This window comes from Chanodichthys erythropterus, chromosome 5 (genome assembly GCF_024489055.1).
Source record: "Chanodichthys erythropterus isolate Z2021 chromosome 5, ASM2448905v1, whole genome shotgun sequence".
Classification (NCBI taxonomy): domain Eukaryota; kingdom Metazoa; phylum Chordata; class Actinopteri; order Cypriniformes; family Xenocyprididae; genus Chanodichthys; species Chanodichthys erythropterus.
The window spans coordinates 21,225,043-21,242,684 of record NC_090225.1 but is presented as its reverse complement, the minus strand read 5'-3'; the positions used below and the strand labels follow the sequence as shown (position 1 = coordinate 21,242,684).

The 17,642-nt window shown below is 36.0% G+C and overlaps 1 protein-coding gene across 2 annotated transcripts in view; it reads right to left on the bottom strand.

The window, feature by feature from the left end:
* Positions 1-16,336, bottom strand: part of brf1a (BRF1 RNA polymerase III transcription initiation factor subunit a) — a 65,636-nt gene extending 49,300 nt beyond the window's left edge. The window contains exons 1-4 of one of the 2 annotated variants that reach the window (XM_067386546.1): positions 16,221-16,336; positions 14,086-14,302; positions 8,785-8,865; positions 5,479-5,652 (exon numbers count right to left, since the gene is read on the bottom strand). In XM_067386546.1, the coding sequence (XP_067242647.1) occupies positions 5,479-5,652; positions 8,785-8,865; positions 14,086-14,263 (433 nt within the window). In that variant the 5' untranslated portion in view covers positions 14,264-14,302; positions 16,221-16,336. Of the gene's footprint in view, positions 1-5,478; positions 5,653-8,784; positions 8,866-14,085; positions 14,303-15,303; positions 15,722-16,220 lie in introns of those variants that run through there. The other variant, XM_067386545.1, reaches the window with a different exon arrangement.
* Positions 16,337-17,642: the final 1,306 nt, after the last annotated feature.

Here is a 17,642-nt window from a genome sequence, read left to right as displayed (position 1 = left end):
TTACAAAAAATGTCAACAGGACGTTAACAGGCACACGCTGAATACGGACACAAAGAGGAGAACAGACGCGCCCGCAGAGAAAATACTGCACCATGCACAGGCTCACTGTTCACGAAATATAGGAAGAATAATTTAAATATTAAATTGGGGTTGATATGAATGTATCTTTGTAAGTTTTGATGCCGTTTCCTCTTATCTCCAGCGCAGTGCTGCTTTGTATATAGTGGTAACCATGGAAACGCTATAACACTGCTATTCCATAAGCGCCCCCTACTGTCAGATAGTGAATTTACATGTCAGTCTGCTGATTGTGTTTTGTGCAGGTGTCTTATGCGGCATAATTTCACAAAGCTAAAGTCAGAAAATGCAGTGTTTGCTTCTAATATCAAAGAGCTACACATTTTTTGAATAAATAAACAACAAATAAATTTGCTTTAAAAAAATCTACAACCAGTATCAGAATCGGCCAATTTGTTTCTATTGGCCATGAAAAATCAAAATGGGTTCATCACAAATAATAAAAAAAAAATGAAATAAAGGATTATTTAAAAAAAACATTGAAGTTTTTTTTTTTCTGTTTGTTGTTTATATGGTTAATACACATATGAAACAACCTATATTAACAATATTTTATTGTTGTTATTTAATATTTTGTTATCCCTCTGATGCACATCTTAAATATAATTAGGAATAATATATCAATAGTAATTATATATGGATGTAATGTTAAAAGAAACAAATATTTTATTTTTTTTATTTTTTTTTTTTATAAAAGATATTGAAATTCTTTACCAACACATAGGTTATGTCTAATAAATTGCAGACATATATTTTGTAACTGATGTTAAAAATACAATTTAGTGGAAAACCAAATCCTGGTGGGTAGAGGTCATTTTTATTTACAGGTTGTAAACTTAAAACAGAACATCAAGTTAATATGGTCCTTTGTGTTAAGTATTTAAAAGTAATTAGTTTAAGTTACTAAACTTGAGTAATGTAACGAAATGCGTTGCAGATTACTTTTTAAAGCATGTATTTTGTAATCTGTAGTGAAATACATTCTAAAAGTAATTTTCCCAACCCTGCACAGAAATATCCCTTTTCCTCCTGGGCAGAAAGTGAAAGCTCTCTCATGAGTTCTTATATAACCCTACTAGACGTCTAACTGAACACGTACGTTGCATAATCTCAGACAGACAGAAAGATTGTTGCCTCTATTTGTTTTTGAACAAGTGAAAGCGAGCAGCATTGTCCATGAAAATCCAAATACACACAAATGTGAGTGTTACTGTGGTGCCATTTTCAGACTGTAGAAGGCAGATGAAAGCTGAATAAAATCACCTAATATGCATTAAAGTTATAACAGCTGAATATAACAGTTATAATATAACTAAATATAACAGCTGGTGCCATTAAACATCCATCAATACATTCATCCATCCGTGAACATGTGAATGTTATCTACCACACCTTATGCTGGTGGATGTCAATTATAATTAGATAGACAGCACATTCATACCCACCTTGCCTTAAAAAAACCAATTATATAGATCTATTCGCTGCTTTTTTATTGTAGGAAGTGAGGGATAGTAGAGAAATCTACTGTCATGATCCATATTTGAACTTGCACCGCATTAGGCAAAATGCTGGAGGACGTGCACTAACTGCCAGACAGAAAACAACACAAATTATAATAAACTAAAGCGGGGTGCTCCAGTCGACTTTGTGTAATACAGGCCTAATGCAGTCTCCTGAGAGACACACCCTGCGTTATTTCCTGCTTCTCTTTGAACACACATAAACCCTCTGGAAAAGCCAACTCGCTTATAAGTGAGATCCCGTATTGGACACCAGATGAGGTTTTTCTGAAGCGTAGGCTAAACAGGAAGCAAATTATTTTATGCACAAACACATTAAAGATAACAACCTAAGTTAGACTCCGACTCAGTGAGTCAGTGTGAGAGTGTAGGATGATTATTACAAAAATAAGCATGAGTGTTCACACACGGGAGAACCAAGGCTATATGACTAAGCATCAGACGCTGTGAGTGTTTGTGTGCGGTGTGGAATGCAGACAGATGTACGTGAGGAGACCAAATCAAGACGACTGACTAACACCTTTGACCATCTACCCTCACAGAGGGCCTCTCTTGCTCAACCTCTCGTCTTCCGTACCTACCGCTTCAGCTTCAGCTTCTTTCCATGGATCTGAGTCACCATATCTTTTTGTTTATGCTATTTTGCGTTCTATATTATATATATATATACAGCTATGGAAAAAATTAAGAGACCACATAACATTGATTTCTGAACTTGGAGTGGTCTCTTAATTTTTTCCATATATATATATATATATATATATATATATATATATATATATATATATATATATATATATATATATATATATATATATATATATATATATATATATATATATATGGTGTACAAACTATGCAGAACAAGAGCATTACTAGCAAACTACTTACTAAATACTACACAGCATTCTCACATTTCGCATACTATTTGAAGTATTAGGAAATTAATCATTATACCCTTATAAATGTTTCAAACAGTAATAAGCTACACTGGTATCAAATGACCTCATCAAGTGGCAGGCACATAGCATACAATGGCAAAACCGCTACTTTTGCAACAGGGTTTTGCATTAAAAAATGTCAACTCTTTGTAGTTCAATCAAGTAATTAGTCAAAATAGAGAACGCAGCTATAATTACCATCAATTCATTCACCACACTGGAAAAGGGAGATCAAGACAGTATGCTATGTTGTAAACTATGCAATTACCAGATGTACTACGTCATCTGGGTATTTGTATACAGTGCAGAGTACACATACTATATTCTGCAGGAATAAAAAAAATAGCATGTTCGGCGAAATTCTGCAGGCAAAAAAGGTCTACTGTCTATCCCTGCTAAAAAATCCAGCTAAAACCAGCTTAAGATGGTTGGCTGGTCTTAGCTGGTTTAAGCTGGACGTAGCTGGTTTTAGCTGGTCTCCCAGCAAGGGTTAAGCTGGTGTTCAGCTGATTTAAGCTGGTCTCCCAGCCTCTTAGCTAAGCAAACCCCTCTAAAGCCAGCTATGACGAGGCTGGGAGACCAGCTAAAACCAGCCTGACCAGGGGCCTGTACCATGATGGTAGATGAACAAACTCAGGGTTATAGGATTAGTTTCGAGTTGACAAAACCAAACCACTCCAATCCGGCTTTGTTGGTACCATGATGCTGATCATCAACTTTCTGTCAACTCAGGCTTTGATCCTGAGTTTGTGAAGTGTGTGCACATGAATCTGTGACATCAGTGGTGAACAGCCAATCACATGCCTTGCAACAGAAATAAACTGTGATTCACTTCTCACGAGAGAGCCAGCGAGATTCAATTCGCTGAAAATTAAGAATTTAAACGCATTTACACTAATGGAAAATACTTATCTTTGAAAGAGGACAAATAAAAGAAATGATCTTTCTCTATCAGTCCAAGTGAAGTTAGTTTATATGGTTAATAATATATAGCGATAGAGACTCAAACATACAAACTCACATGTAGTCATATTTAAATAGTATATTTACACCTTATTTATATTAGCCTACATATGATCAATATTCATTGAAACTAAGTGCTTAATAACAACTGTTAAACTAAACTTGCATGTGTGTAATGGATTAATACAAATATAGATCATATACAAATCATATATAAATTATATTATCATTAAAACCAGACAATTTCATCATTAAATATTTGTTTTTACTATATAATGACCTTTAATTTGGAGGAAGAGAAACTGGGGGAGTGACTTTATTGCGTTGAGTGTGTCAGTGTCACTTAGCTTACACCTGATTGGTCCAATTTCAGTTTGAGATCTCTAACCCTGAACATAACCTGCCCCGGAGCAGGTTAGCCGTGGAGCGTAAGTTACCATGGCGATGAACACCGCTAAAAGCCAAGTCACTTTCATGGTACCTAAAACCCAGGATTGGTGCAAACTAATCTGAAATTTACCTGGCTAGCCAGCTAATCCAGCTTCATGGTACAGGCCCCATCTTAGGCTGGCTTTAGCTGGATTTTTCAGCAGGGATTGGCAATAGTGTAGCGATTTATGAAGCCCAGCTCAAACAAGCAGCTTTCTGCTGTGAATTCATGTGACCAACTTTAACCCATTGCAAAATCTGTGTGGGAAAAACTTTTCCTGATTGCGTTAAATAATTCTTACTGGAATGACTGGATTTTTGCCTGTGAAAATTGGCCAACCAATGGTAAACATGACCGTACCCAAAGACTATAGAATAACACTCGTATTGTTTTGAATGGGAGAAAGTGTAACGCGCAATATGGCGGAATAAGTCCCGCCTTTTAAATAAGAGCCAATCGCCGACTGGAAAAGTCATCGCGTCACTTCAGCAGCCGTTAGAATCACAGTTAGAATCATAGTTTCTATAGAAACAGTCAGATGCGCGCCTCCAAAGAGACGCGCATTTGGGTCTGCGCATGCGCATAATCTTGATCCAGCCTGAAAAATAGTTTTGTCATGATTCGAGCGTTTAGAAACTAAATTTATGAGCCGGTTGTTGTTAGATTTCATTGGTGATTTCAAATATGAAATTTAATCATAAGGTTGCCGAACAGTTTTGGAGAATTTGATGTTTCCCCATTCAAAGAGATTGCATGATGCCCAGGATGCCCGAGAGGCGTTTCAAAGATGGCCGCTGAGTGAAATGACTTGTCTTAAAGGGACTTTGCCGTACCTTTAGTATATTATTGCAAATATAGTCATAATATCTGAAAGACTACAAGACAAATACATGATAAAAATATTGAAGCAGCATCATTTTAAATCCCATTGTCAGACTGACAAAAAGATAAGATTGTGGAAATGTCAAAATAGTGTTGAGTTCATGTAATCCGTGACATCTAACATTATGCTGTGATTTGGAGCAGCTCTTGACTGTTGCAAACAGCTGCCCATAATTGAACTGTATTTTATGCTCTAAAGGCCCATTCACAAAGATGATAACAATATAGTTTTAAAAATCATTCTAAATATAAAAGAATAGCAGAGTCCACACCACATCTATAACAGCACAGAGAAACAAATATCATCGGAATCACTTTCTGAATATTTTTTTTTCCAGCTGATAAACGATAAAAACATTGGCAGCCAATCAGAATCCATCCTGCTCGAGCATTTAAAGCAGCAGAGGACATAACTGCAGCATGCTTAGAATAAACAGAACAATATCGTTAGCCAGTGTGGACAATAAAATAGATATCATTATAGTTATCGTTCTTGGTGTGAACAGGCCTTAACCCACAGCAAAAACCAAATGACACAAACATGGATGCACCACATTTTATGAATAATTTATCATCTAGTTCACCATTCATGGTGTTAAACCCTCAATAACAGACTTTTTATTTTCTCTCTAAGTGCTTCCATCACCTCATGGCTAAAGGATACGAGGCGTTCCCTCTGTCCGGCAGACGAGGTAGAGGCAGGCGGCGATGACATGGGATGATTTGCGTCCTCTGGTCAGATGCTTGCAGAGTGCCATCTTGTAAAAGTTGAAGGCAGTGTCCAGACAGTGCTGATTCATTTGTAGCTGATGACCAAGATGGTTAATCTGTCGCTTAGCTAAGTAAAATACAACCAAAAACACTACAGTCAGGCTTTTTCCAAGCACATTTACAGCAGGTTTATCCCCTTAAAAGTTAATTGTGGAAACACACAATTTGTAAAATCTCCTGGTTTGCCCCTTCATGGGGTGAAACCAACAAACTTTAGATTACCAGTCCAACTCTATGTTGTGTTTACATTAGGGGTGTAATGGTTCGGATTTTATCATGGTTTTAGGGTCACGGTTTCGGTACGGTTTGGTATGTGCCATGTTCAGGGAAAAAAGGACTACTGTCAAATGAAAATAAGAACAAATAATCAAACTACAAGCGCCAGCACAAATAAATACAGTAGAGCAAAGATACAAATAAAATTAACAGTGCTTTTTTGGTTTTTCAGACATCTAACAATAGTTTTCAGGTACAGAAATTAAAGTAATCAAATGTAAAACAACATTGCATTTATTCTTGAATAAATTAAATAAAGATTAGTCATTATTAAAGTTTCAAGAGCTATTCAGTCTAGAGCAGTGAGTGATTTCCTTGACTTTTGTCACACAGACAGCAGGAATATTAGGCTGCTGTCACTTTAAGAAATAATGCATGGATCCAGTACACTGATACTGAGCACATGATTTGAGATGAACGTGCAAGTGACTGCCGAAGCGTGGGTGGAGAACGGCACAGTTCGATTTATTTATTTTTTATTTTAAACAGAACCGTTACACCCCTAGTTTAAATCAAACAAACAAAGAAAATTTGAAGAAATTTGCCTTTTTTATAACTTCTATTTATTAAACCAGACAAAGATGAAGACCATTGCCTCATAGATTATTCCTGATTTCCATGTTTTTCCAAGTCACAATGAAAGAGAAGTAGTCACAGATCTTTTCTTCCGTATTGTGATGTACATTTGAATGTAACAAATTATTTGGGGGGGATCTGAACATTGGATAAAGCCAAGTGCAAAATTCTTGCTTCATTTTGTTAACAGTTAAAAGTTAAATCTATTTTAAATCACTCCATTAATCAAAAAAATACTGGCAACAGCCAGGGGGGGGGATCAATTTTAACCATGTTTTTAGGAATAAAATAATACATAAATCAGGCGAATAGTATATGAACAAACCCCATAAAAAACGTCAGAAGATAGATAGGAATAAAACTGAATAAAAGGAATAAAAGATTGGCGTCTGAAAAGAGGCTCAAAAACATTGACCAGTGCATGAAATATCACTGTTGCTTTTACTGGAAGATCCAGTTATGACATTTTAATTAAAAAGTTACAAGGTCAAAAAAATGGTAAAAATAAAACATGTACAGATGAATCAGTTACAATAAGATCTATAACATGCATTTAGAAAATAGATAAGAATTTTCATTTCATCCCAACTTCAAGAGCTAAATCTAAAGGTAAAGTGCATTTTTTTGTTGTTGCATTTTCCACCCAGTTTAATGTGCAGTCAACTATATGTAATGCTTATACAACACCTCTACTATTCTTGAAGTTAACACCAAAAACTGATAGTTTAACCATAATCAAATTACATATTGACTACAAAGTAAAGGTCTAGTTACATTATATATGAGCACCTGCTGTGGACGGGCTGTTTGGCCCTTCAGAATGGGAGGAGAGCATCTTCAAGCTGAAAGCAGGTCTGTTTATACAGATTCAAGATCTCACAGAGCAACTTTTGTTCTCTCACCACACACAGATAGTATAAATCTCGATGCAGACATGAGGCCATTAATCACACGTGTACATTCCCACACACACACACACACACACACACACACACACAAATAAAGTGGCCTCCGCATTTCCCTCCCAGCACACACACAGACCATACGGTTGTCTGACCAAACTGATTCATCGGTTACTACACAAAAGCACATAAACCCACCACACCTTCTGACTTCTCAGCCTTAATAAGCCTCTTTTAAAAACAACCATTACCATCTGGCTGAAATGAACCTCACACGCTTAACTTGAAACCACATTACACAAGCCCACAGATTCCAAAGAATCCCCCTTTCTTATAAACAGAACGCATATAGTTAATATCTTGTTTAAGCATGTAGTTTAATTAAATGGAATATTATGGACATATCTAACACACAATATTGCACAAGCTTTCAGTGACGTATAGTACCATCTCATTTACAGGAAATTTTTAGAAAAATTTAACCCTTTAATAAAAAAGCACAATATAGACTTTACAATACATCTAATGCCAAAGAACATGAAATTTGTATGATTAAGGAAAAAAATTAACATCTATAGCGCTGTATGAAGGAATCATAACAATTAAGAAAGAAATTAAAATATTTAGCCTACTTCACAAACGCTCTTATGAGAAATTTTAAATCAAAGTTACAGTCTCATCTTCTCTGTACAGCACAGTGGTCAACTTTTGTTGTGTTTATTTGTGCTTTATACATGAAATGAAATGAATTGAATTTTTGAAATGAAATTAAATGAATAATGAAAGTCATATGAAGAGTTTATAGATGCCTTAAGTATGGCGCATAGAAAGAAAAGTTATATGCACTACCATTAAAACATTTGGGATCACTATGATTTTTTTCCTGAAAGAAATTGATGCATGCATAGACACATTAAAATGGCCAAAAGTGACAGTAAAGATATTTATAATGTTATAAAAGAGCTCTGTTTGGATGCTGTTCATTTGAACTTTCTATTAATCAAAGAATTATCACGATTTCCACAAAAACATCAACATTGAGAACAGTGAGAAATGTTTCTTGAGCACCAAATCAGCACATTAGAATGATTTCTGAAGGATCATGTGACACTGAAGACTGGAGTAATAATGCTGAAAATTCAGCTTTGTCATAACAGGAATAAATTGCATTTTAAAGTATATTAAAATAGAAAACAGTTATTTAAAATTGTAAGGATATTTCACAACATCACTGTTTTTACTGTATTTTTGATCAAATAAATGTGGCTTTAGTGGCATAGGAATATTTTAAAAATATAAAAGATAAATCTTACTGATTCCAAACTTTTGAATGGTAGTGTCTATGCTTTATGTCTGTTTTATGACTGTCATGAAGCGTAAATGAAGGCTATACGAAGGACATATGAATTCTGCATGAATGGCAAATACTGTATATGAATGCTCACCATTCTGTAGAGTGGCAGCTCTGGACTCCCTCCCAACCCCAGTGTGGAAATTTCCTCCCAATGATGGCACAGTTCCAGATGCTGCAACAAAGCAAAAATAAAATATATTAATATTATTATTGATATTTGTATGTTCTTAAAGGATTTGAAACATCATTAGTTTGTTTTTATTATGCCTATGAAGTACTTTGTAGTACCATTGTGTATAGTGTGCTATACAAATAAACTTGCCTTGCCTAGTACTCTTTATCTTACCCAATACTTAAAATGAATTATCTTAGAAAACAACACTTATATTCAAAATCAATGCTTGCCATGCTTAAAACTAGATGAGGTGGTGAAAGGCAGCTTCCACTATAAAAGTTCTCATAGGTTTTATGTCGAACGTCACATGAACATACAGGATAACATGTCTCATCCGCTTGTCAGAGAAAATGTTAAAATGCAGTATGAAATGACAGTGATATCTAAGGACTTTTAAGGTAATCAGCTAATATAGATGGCTATTTTTATCCTTGCCAGTGTTTTATTCAATTTTAATATCTGCATGTTAGTAAAAGAAAAAAAAAGAAAAAAAACTTTTTAGAAATGGCATCGGTTAAGCTCATCTTTGGTAGCTCCTTTGAAGGTATCCAGAGTAAAACAGCACTATATTTAACGAAGCACATGCAAAAGACTTGAACCGAAAGTCATGCGACCTGTTTTACAGAATACTGAAGTTTGTTGAGTATAACCCCCCTTGCAGCACATTAGTTTAAAAAAAGTAACTTGGCAGCCATCTGGTGTTCAAAGACAGTACAGCAGTTAAAAAAAAAAAAAAAAACTCTCATCCCACTTATGGCCTGCTTCACAGACTAGGCTTAAGACTAGTCTCAGACTAAAATGCATGTTTAAGTTGTCTTAAAATATGTCAGTGCCATTGTTTTGTCTCAAGATTCACACCAGTAATGTTTTTTTCTAAGGCACGTTTATAAAAGCTACTTAAATGTCCTAATTTAAAGGATTAGTTCACTTTCAAATAAAAATTTCATGATAATTTACTCACCCCATGTCATCCAAGATGTCCATGTCCTTCTTTCTTCAGTCGAAAAGAAATTAAGGTTTTTGATGAAAACATTCCAGGATTATTCTCCTTATAGTGGACTTCAATGGCCTCCAAACGGTTGAAGGTCAAAATTACTGTTTCAGTGCAGCTTTAAAAGGCTTTAAACGATACTTATGAAAAAAATGGAACTGGCACCACGTTCGTTCCATAAGTAGAATAGGGAAAGCATAGGACATACAGCGTAAGCTTTTTAAAGAATACGAAAGTGTGGTTTTGGCAGAACCACTTGGAAGACGAAAATGAAAAAAAAAAAAAAAAAAAACTTTAAATGACCAATCGTTTTGCTAGATAAGACCCTTATTCCTCATCTAGTATCGTTTAAAGCCTTTTGAAGCTGCACTGAAACTGTAATTTTGACCTTCAACTGTTTGGAGGCCATTGAAGTCCACGATAAGGAGAAAAATCCAGGAATGTTTTCATCAAAAACCTTAATTGCTTTTCAACTGAAGAAAGAAAGACATGAACATCTTGGATGACATGGGGGTGAGTAAATTATCAGGAAAATTTTATTTGAAAGTGAACTAATCCTTTAACTAAGGCCTAACCCTGGTTTAATCTGCCTTGTCTGTAAAACCGGGCCTTAAAGGGTTAGTTTACCCAAAAACGAAAATTATCTCAATTTACTCACCCTCAAGCCATCCTAGGTGTATATGACTTTGTTCTTTCAGTCAAATACAATGTGAGTTATGTTAAAAAAAATATTCTGGCTCTTCTAAGCTTTATAACGGAAGTGAACAAGAGTAAACCCTAGATTGTGAAGCCCAAAATGTGCATCCATACACCAAAAATCAATCCATACGGCTCCAGTGGGTTAATAAAGGCCTTCTGAAGAGAAATTATGGGATTTTGTAAGAAAAATATCCATATTTATAACTTTATAAACTATTATCACTGGGTTATGGCCATACACAAGTCTAGTTCCAGTGGAAAAGTGACCTCTGGCTTGACGCATGACGTATTGACGAACACAGAAGCACAGAGGAGAGAGCAAAACAAAACACCGGTCATTAATTAGAAGTCTAAAACAAGAATTTTTAAAGAGAAATGTCGGAGGATTTTGATACAAGAGAAGAGGAGCTTGAGTTTGTTACCCAACCCTATTTATTTGAGAACAGAGGACACTCTTCTGCCAGAACTAGACTCGCGTACGGCCATTACTGAAAGCCAGTGATTATAGTTTATAAAGTTATAAATATGGATATTTTTGTTACAAAAAAAAAAAAAAAACACATTGTTTGCTTCAGAGGGATCTTATTAACCCCCTGGAGTTGTAAGCATTATTTTTTATAATGGATGGATGCACTTTTTTGGGCTTCAAAATCTAGGGTTCACTGTCATTCACTCCCATTATAAAGCTTGGAAGATCCAGATATTTTTTTAATATAACTCTGATTGTGTTTTGCTGAAAGAAGAAAGTCATATACACCTAGGATGGCTTTAAGGGTGAGTAAATCACAGGATAATTTTCATTTTTGGGTGAACCCTTTAAAGGCACAGTATGCAAGTTTCACACTAGAGGTCCCTTATTCAAAACAATTACAATGATGAGCAAGGAACCATGGGAGTTGTCATCTTCACCTCCACAGCTGACAGAAAGCAATCCGTCGGGACTCAGGCAGAAATCACGTTCATGGATGAGCTAATGTATTAAAGATTTATTAATTTTACTGTGGTGTGAAACAGGGCAGGCCGAGAGCCTGGCACATTTTATATGCCGCAGTCAGCCGCTGACGCTCTTCTTTTTTTTTTTTTTTTGGTTTATTTTACGATTAAGGTTACGTTTAACATCTACCTACTTCCTTGAACCTGAAACCCTTTGTACAGTTATGTTTGATCCCTTTAAATTCACATTTTCTTTATTTCTAATGAAATGGCCACAAGTGCTGAATTACTACTCATACAGGTCACTTTATCTGATGAATTAAAACTGTGGGATAACGCAGCACTGTTTTACTTGGTCAAAACAATCATACTAATTTATTTTAGTGTGTTGAAAGTTAATGTTACTCTGTGCGTTCGCTCGGTGGTTGGTATGAGACACTAATTGCACACTGCAGTAAGCTAGATCGATATTAGAATATCATAATCATAATTGCCATGCAGTTCATTTTTGGCAGAGAAAATGCTGTATTACTGTTCCTACAAATAAAGCTCACGGTACATCAAGAAAAAAAGAGATTCAAACAATAAAACTATAACAAACATAACATACAGCATATAAAACACATAATATAATATACAATATATAATATACTACAATTTCAAACATATGGGAAGATTTCAGGACAGCCCAGGTGAAAGAAAAGTACACTTCTATAATGTACTTAAAGTGCTCTATTTTCACGCACTAATTTTGTACTTAATATACTAAAAATTCTTCTTTAGTACTTCTTAAGATCATCTTAAAAACATCTAAGTGTACTCAACTGTGCTATTTTGAGACACCATGAAATATGAACTAAAATGTGCTTTAAATATACATTCCAAAAAAGTTGGGACACTGTTCAAATTGTGAATAAAAACAGAATGCAATGACGTGGAAGTTTCAAATTTCAACATTTTATTCAGAATACAACATAGATGACATATCAAATGTTTAAACTGAGAAAATGTATAATTTTAAGGGACAAATAAATTGATTTTAAATTTCATGGCATCAACACATCTCAAAAAAGTTGGGACAAGGCCATGTTTACCACTGTGTGGCATCCCCTCTTCTTTTTATAACAGTCTGCAAACGTCTGGGGACTGAGGAGACAAGTTGCTCAAGTTTAGGAATAGGAATGTTGTCCCATTCTTGTCTAATACAGGCTTCTAGTTCCTCAACTGTCTTAGGTCTTCTTTGTTGCATCTTCCTCTTTATGATGCGCCAAATGTTTTCTATGGGTGAAAGATCTGGACTGCAGGCTGGCCATTTCAGTACCCGGATCCTTCTTCTACACAGCCATGATGTTGTAATTGATGCAGTATGTGGTCTGGCATTGTCATGTTGGAAAATGCAAGGTCTTCCCTGAAAGAGACGACGTCTGGATGGGAGCATATGTTGTTCTAGAACTTGGATATACCTTTCAGCATTGATGGTGCCTTTCCAGATGTGTAAGCTGCCCATGCCACACACACTCATGCAACCCCATACCATCAGAGATGCAGGCTTCTGAACTGAGCGCTGATAACAACTTGTGTTGTCCTTGTCCTCTTTAGTCCAGATGACATGGCATCCCAGTTTTCCAAAAAGAACTTTTTGATTTTGATTCGTCTGACAACAAAACAGTTTTCCACTTTGCCACAGTCCATTTTAAATGAGCCTTGGCCTTTTCCAGCCTCTTATTGCTACCTGTCCCAACTTTTTTGGAATGTGTAGCTCTCATGAAATCCAAAATGAGCCAATATTTGGCATGATTTGGCATTCAAAGTGTCTCACTTTCAACATTTGATATGTTATCTATATTCTATTGTGATATAAATTGTGATATATTGTTATATTACTTATTGTTATATTAATTGTTATATTATATTGAGATTTGTAAATTATTGCATTCATTTTTTATTCACAATTTGTACAGTGTCCCAACTCTTTTGGAATCAGGTTAGGATTACACAACCCACACTATGGATTCAAATGTACTATAAGTAGTATCTAAATAAATTTTTTAAATACAGAGGTAGTATATTAAAAGCACATTTTAGTTCATATTTCATGGTGTCTCAAAATAGCACAGTTGAGTACGCTTAGATGTTCTTAAGATTATCTTAAGAAGTACTAAAGAAGAATTTTTAGTATATTAAGTACAAAATTAGTGCATGAAAACAGAGCACTTTAAGTACATTATAGAAATGTACTTTTTTCCCACCAGGGAGTTAAATTCAGAGGGGAAAAAAAATTTAAATTTTGTCCAAGACTAGAAATTCCTGGAACACTGTATAAAAGTGGAAGCAGATTATAATAACATAAAGAAGATCACACAGGCTGACAACTGGAACTGTTTCCAGTCAAGGTTCCTAACAACACTATCTAATGGACGGTTAAATAGAAGACAAAATCTTATAGCTTTTCAATCGGATCCTCTGAGCTACACACAGATAACAAATTTCGTTAAGCTCACAAGCTCACAAAATTATTCCCTTATAAATATATTAAAACAAATTGAACAAATTCAGTAAAAAATTGACTGTGGCATATATGAACTATAACTCACAGTCACCAGCGACAAACTGCCCCACGGCGGACGATCCTCCTCCACTGTTCTCCACGAAGGTTACCTCGGAAACGATGATGTTGTCCTCCAGCACGGAGCCGCAGCCCATGCACACGGCATCACCCCGTGCCTGGTCCACATCAATGTCCGTCCCCCCACAATTCTTACACCTCCTCATGGTCACGACCAATCAGCTCACACAATAGAGGAATGACCTCTAAATTCAGATAAAAAAAAGGTGAGTCAATTTTAGAGCCACATGAGGAGAACGGCAAAGTTCGTAGTTGACAGTGGCAGACTTTAGGCTGAACTAAGACTACAGCAGTGGGTCATTCTTGGTCTAAAGAGCCAGAGTCCGACTGACTGTTCATTGAGACTCGTAACTAATAATTATTGCATTCAGTATTGGGCTTGATTATACTTAATGACAATACAGTGTATAAAGAGCAAATGGAAATGATTGGATTAACAACAAATTTTTTTTGCTATTAACTGCAATAAAAAACACCAAATCCAATTTTTAAAATTATGTTTAAAGTTTTAAACATCCCACTTTAACACTTGTGTAAAATAAAAGACATGTTGCCAATTTCATACAAAGTAAATATGCCCAATATATATTTTATGAATAATAATACATACATTAATAATTATTCGCATTTTAGTCATTTTTAATCATTTGTTTTGGCCTTAATACAAAGACATTTTAAAACATCCTGTCTCTATATTTCTCACACAGTATATATTCCATCACAATTTAAATATACAGTTCTCGCTTATATTTTAGGAAGTGATCACCATATGCAGGGGTCCTTGAAAACAGTGTTGTGGGTCCCTATGTGACACTTTTAGCTTCACTGGTCCAAGGTAAATATACTGAACTCTCATTTTATAAGTGGCTCAGCAGCGCCGCTGTGAGGGCGCCAAGCGAACTGCGCTATCAACAAGCCCACGTTGCAGACATCACCGGTACACATTTAAACGCCCAGGATCCATTTCACACAGATCAGAACCTCTAAATGAACACGATCCTTTAAGGGCCAAAGGAAGTAACTCTCAATGTCATGCAATAAGCCCCGCTGCATTGCATCCAGCTTGCAACGTGGCAATCTGCTTACTTTACAAGCAAATCTAGGATTCCCCAAAATCCGTCGAATAACCGTAACAGTCTGTGCAGCTGATGAATTACTTAGATTAAAAAGAAGAAATAGCAGTTACCTGGAGCAGCTGAAAGATAACCAGTCGCAGGCTTCACCTGTCTGATCCAGAGAGCCCGTTAAAGGCCCTTCAGTTCCTGTCTGTCGAGGTGACAACTGTGTATTCTTGACTTTCAGTCGTTTTACAGACTGTATCACTAATTTATTTTCTAAAAGATGCTATATGTTTCACTACATGGCAAACTGAGCCTCCACTATCCAAAAAACACAGTGAGCCACATGTTTCCAGTCAGCGTGCGATACGGCGCATACCATTATGAGCGCGGAGGGGTGCCACAACTGCTCGCGTCCATTACAACATACTGTGAGAGACAACTGCACCGTACTAGAAACACTATTGTTCTGTTTTAAACTGAACTATGTCTCAAAAATCATTAAATAATAAGTATGCGATATATAAGATTCAATAGCTTGCTGACTCATGGATCGTTTTCCCTGTCTGAAACGCTCTGGTCATACTGACGTAACATGTAAACGTAGTGTGCAACTTTGGGCAAATTCCAAACGGAAGGGAGCATCCCTACTCCCTTCGAAGGGCATGAGCTGGGATGATCCCATGACAACGTAGCACGGTGTCCATCAGCTGATTAGTTGTTCTTACGAACAAGCTGTTGCAAATAAATTTACATTTTAAAATATGTTACGCGTGTGTATGTGTGTGTGTGTGTGTGTGTGTGTGTGTGTGTATCTGTTCTCAACTTTAAATGTAAGAAAACACATTTCTATCCTATGAAACATAACATATTTAAACATAACATGATGACAAAAATGTGTGAAATAGTTATAGCACAAAAAACAGCTTGACTTGATTTGTTTGTCATCTCGAACTCTCCCGCCATCTACCTTTAAAATGTATGAATCACGAGTAATCGCTGGGTCACATGATCATAAAAAATAAAATTACTTCCTCAAATTTACCATCGCATAACGGTCTTGTGGAAGGTCCCTTCGTGGCGGTATTCAGTGGTTCACCTTCGTGAACACCCCTTCAAATGGCTTCCCATTCTCGAAGTGCCCTTCAAGGGTGCAAAAATGTCGTTTGGAATTTGCCCTTTGCTGTGTTCAGTAGGATTCAGCACAAATAGGCTACTCACCGTGTGTGTGTGTGTGTGTGTGTGTGTGTGTGTGTGTTGAATATCGGTCAAAAGTTTGGAAACATTACTATTTTTAATGTTTTTGAAAGAAGTCTTTTATATTCAACTCAGCATTGATCAAAAATACAGAAAAAAACAGTAATATTGTGAAATATTATTATAAATTAAAATAATTGTTTTCTATTTTAATATACTTTAAAATATAATTTATTTCTGTGATGCAAAGCCGAATTTTCATCAGCATCATTACTCCAGTCTTCAGTGTCACATGATCCTTCAGAAATCACTCAACTCAGTTATTCTCAATGTTGAAAACAGTTGTGCTGGTTAATTTTTTTGGAACCTGTGATATTTTTTTTTAGGATTCATTGATGAATAAAAAGTTTAAAAATAACAACATTTATTCGAAATAGAAATACAATACAATACAAATCTTAACTATCACTTTTTATCATTTAATACATTTTTGCTGAATAAAAGTATTAATTTCTTTAAAAAAAAAAAGAAAATGAAAAAATACTGACCCCAAACTTTTGAATGGTGTATAGGCCTATTATAACAAAAGATTTCTATTTTAAATAAATGCTCTTCTTTTTTAACTTTTTATTGTCACGACCACCAGTTGGAGTGCCCTGTCTAGCCACCAGAGGGCACTCCACCCCGGACCTTGTTTCACTGTTTCAGACTACATTTCCCATAACTCACTCCTGGACTCGTTATCCCTGTCATTACACTCAGCTGTTTTGAGTTCTGTAATCAGTGTCTGTCTATTTAGTCTGTGTTTGTTCTGTTCTTGTCATGGTGGTTTAATTTACGGTCACAGGTTTCTGTTTGTGTTTTCCTGTTTTTGTTATGGACTGTTGGATGGATTTTGATCTTTGCTTGGACGACTATGTTTTGGATTAGCCTCATTAAAAAGCTGCACTTGGATCTACTTGCCTGTTTCTGTGATTTCCCGTGACATAAACCACCATCATGAACAGATCCAGCAGCAGGAGGGATCGGCCAGTCTCTAGTGGCTGGGGAGGTCGAGGCAGTCTCCAGGATCTAGCGGAGCTTCGGCAGAGGGGTATGGAGGTGCGGAAATTCACCCAACGGTTTTGGTCGCGGGCGGAGAGATTTAATCTCCCTGATTTGGTCCTTAGGGACATGTTTAATCAGTGTCTTGATGAACCCCTGCCGCAATGGGAGATGGAGTTTGTGGGAAATTTAAGTTTCTGGAATTTCTCCAACTACCTGTATCTGC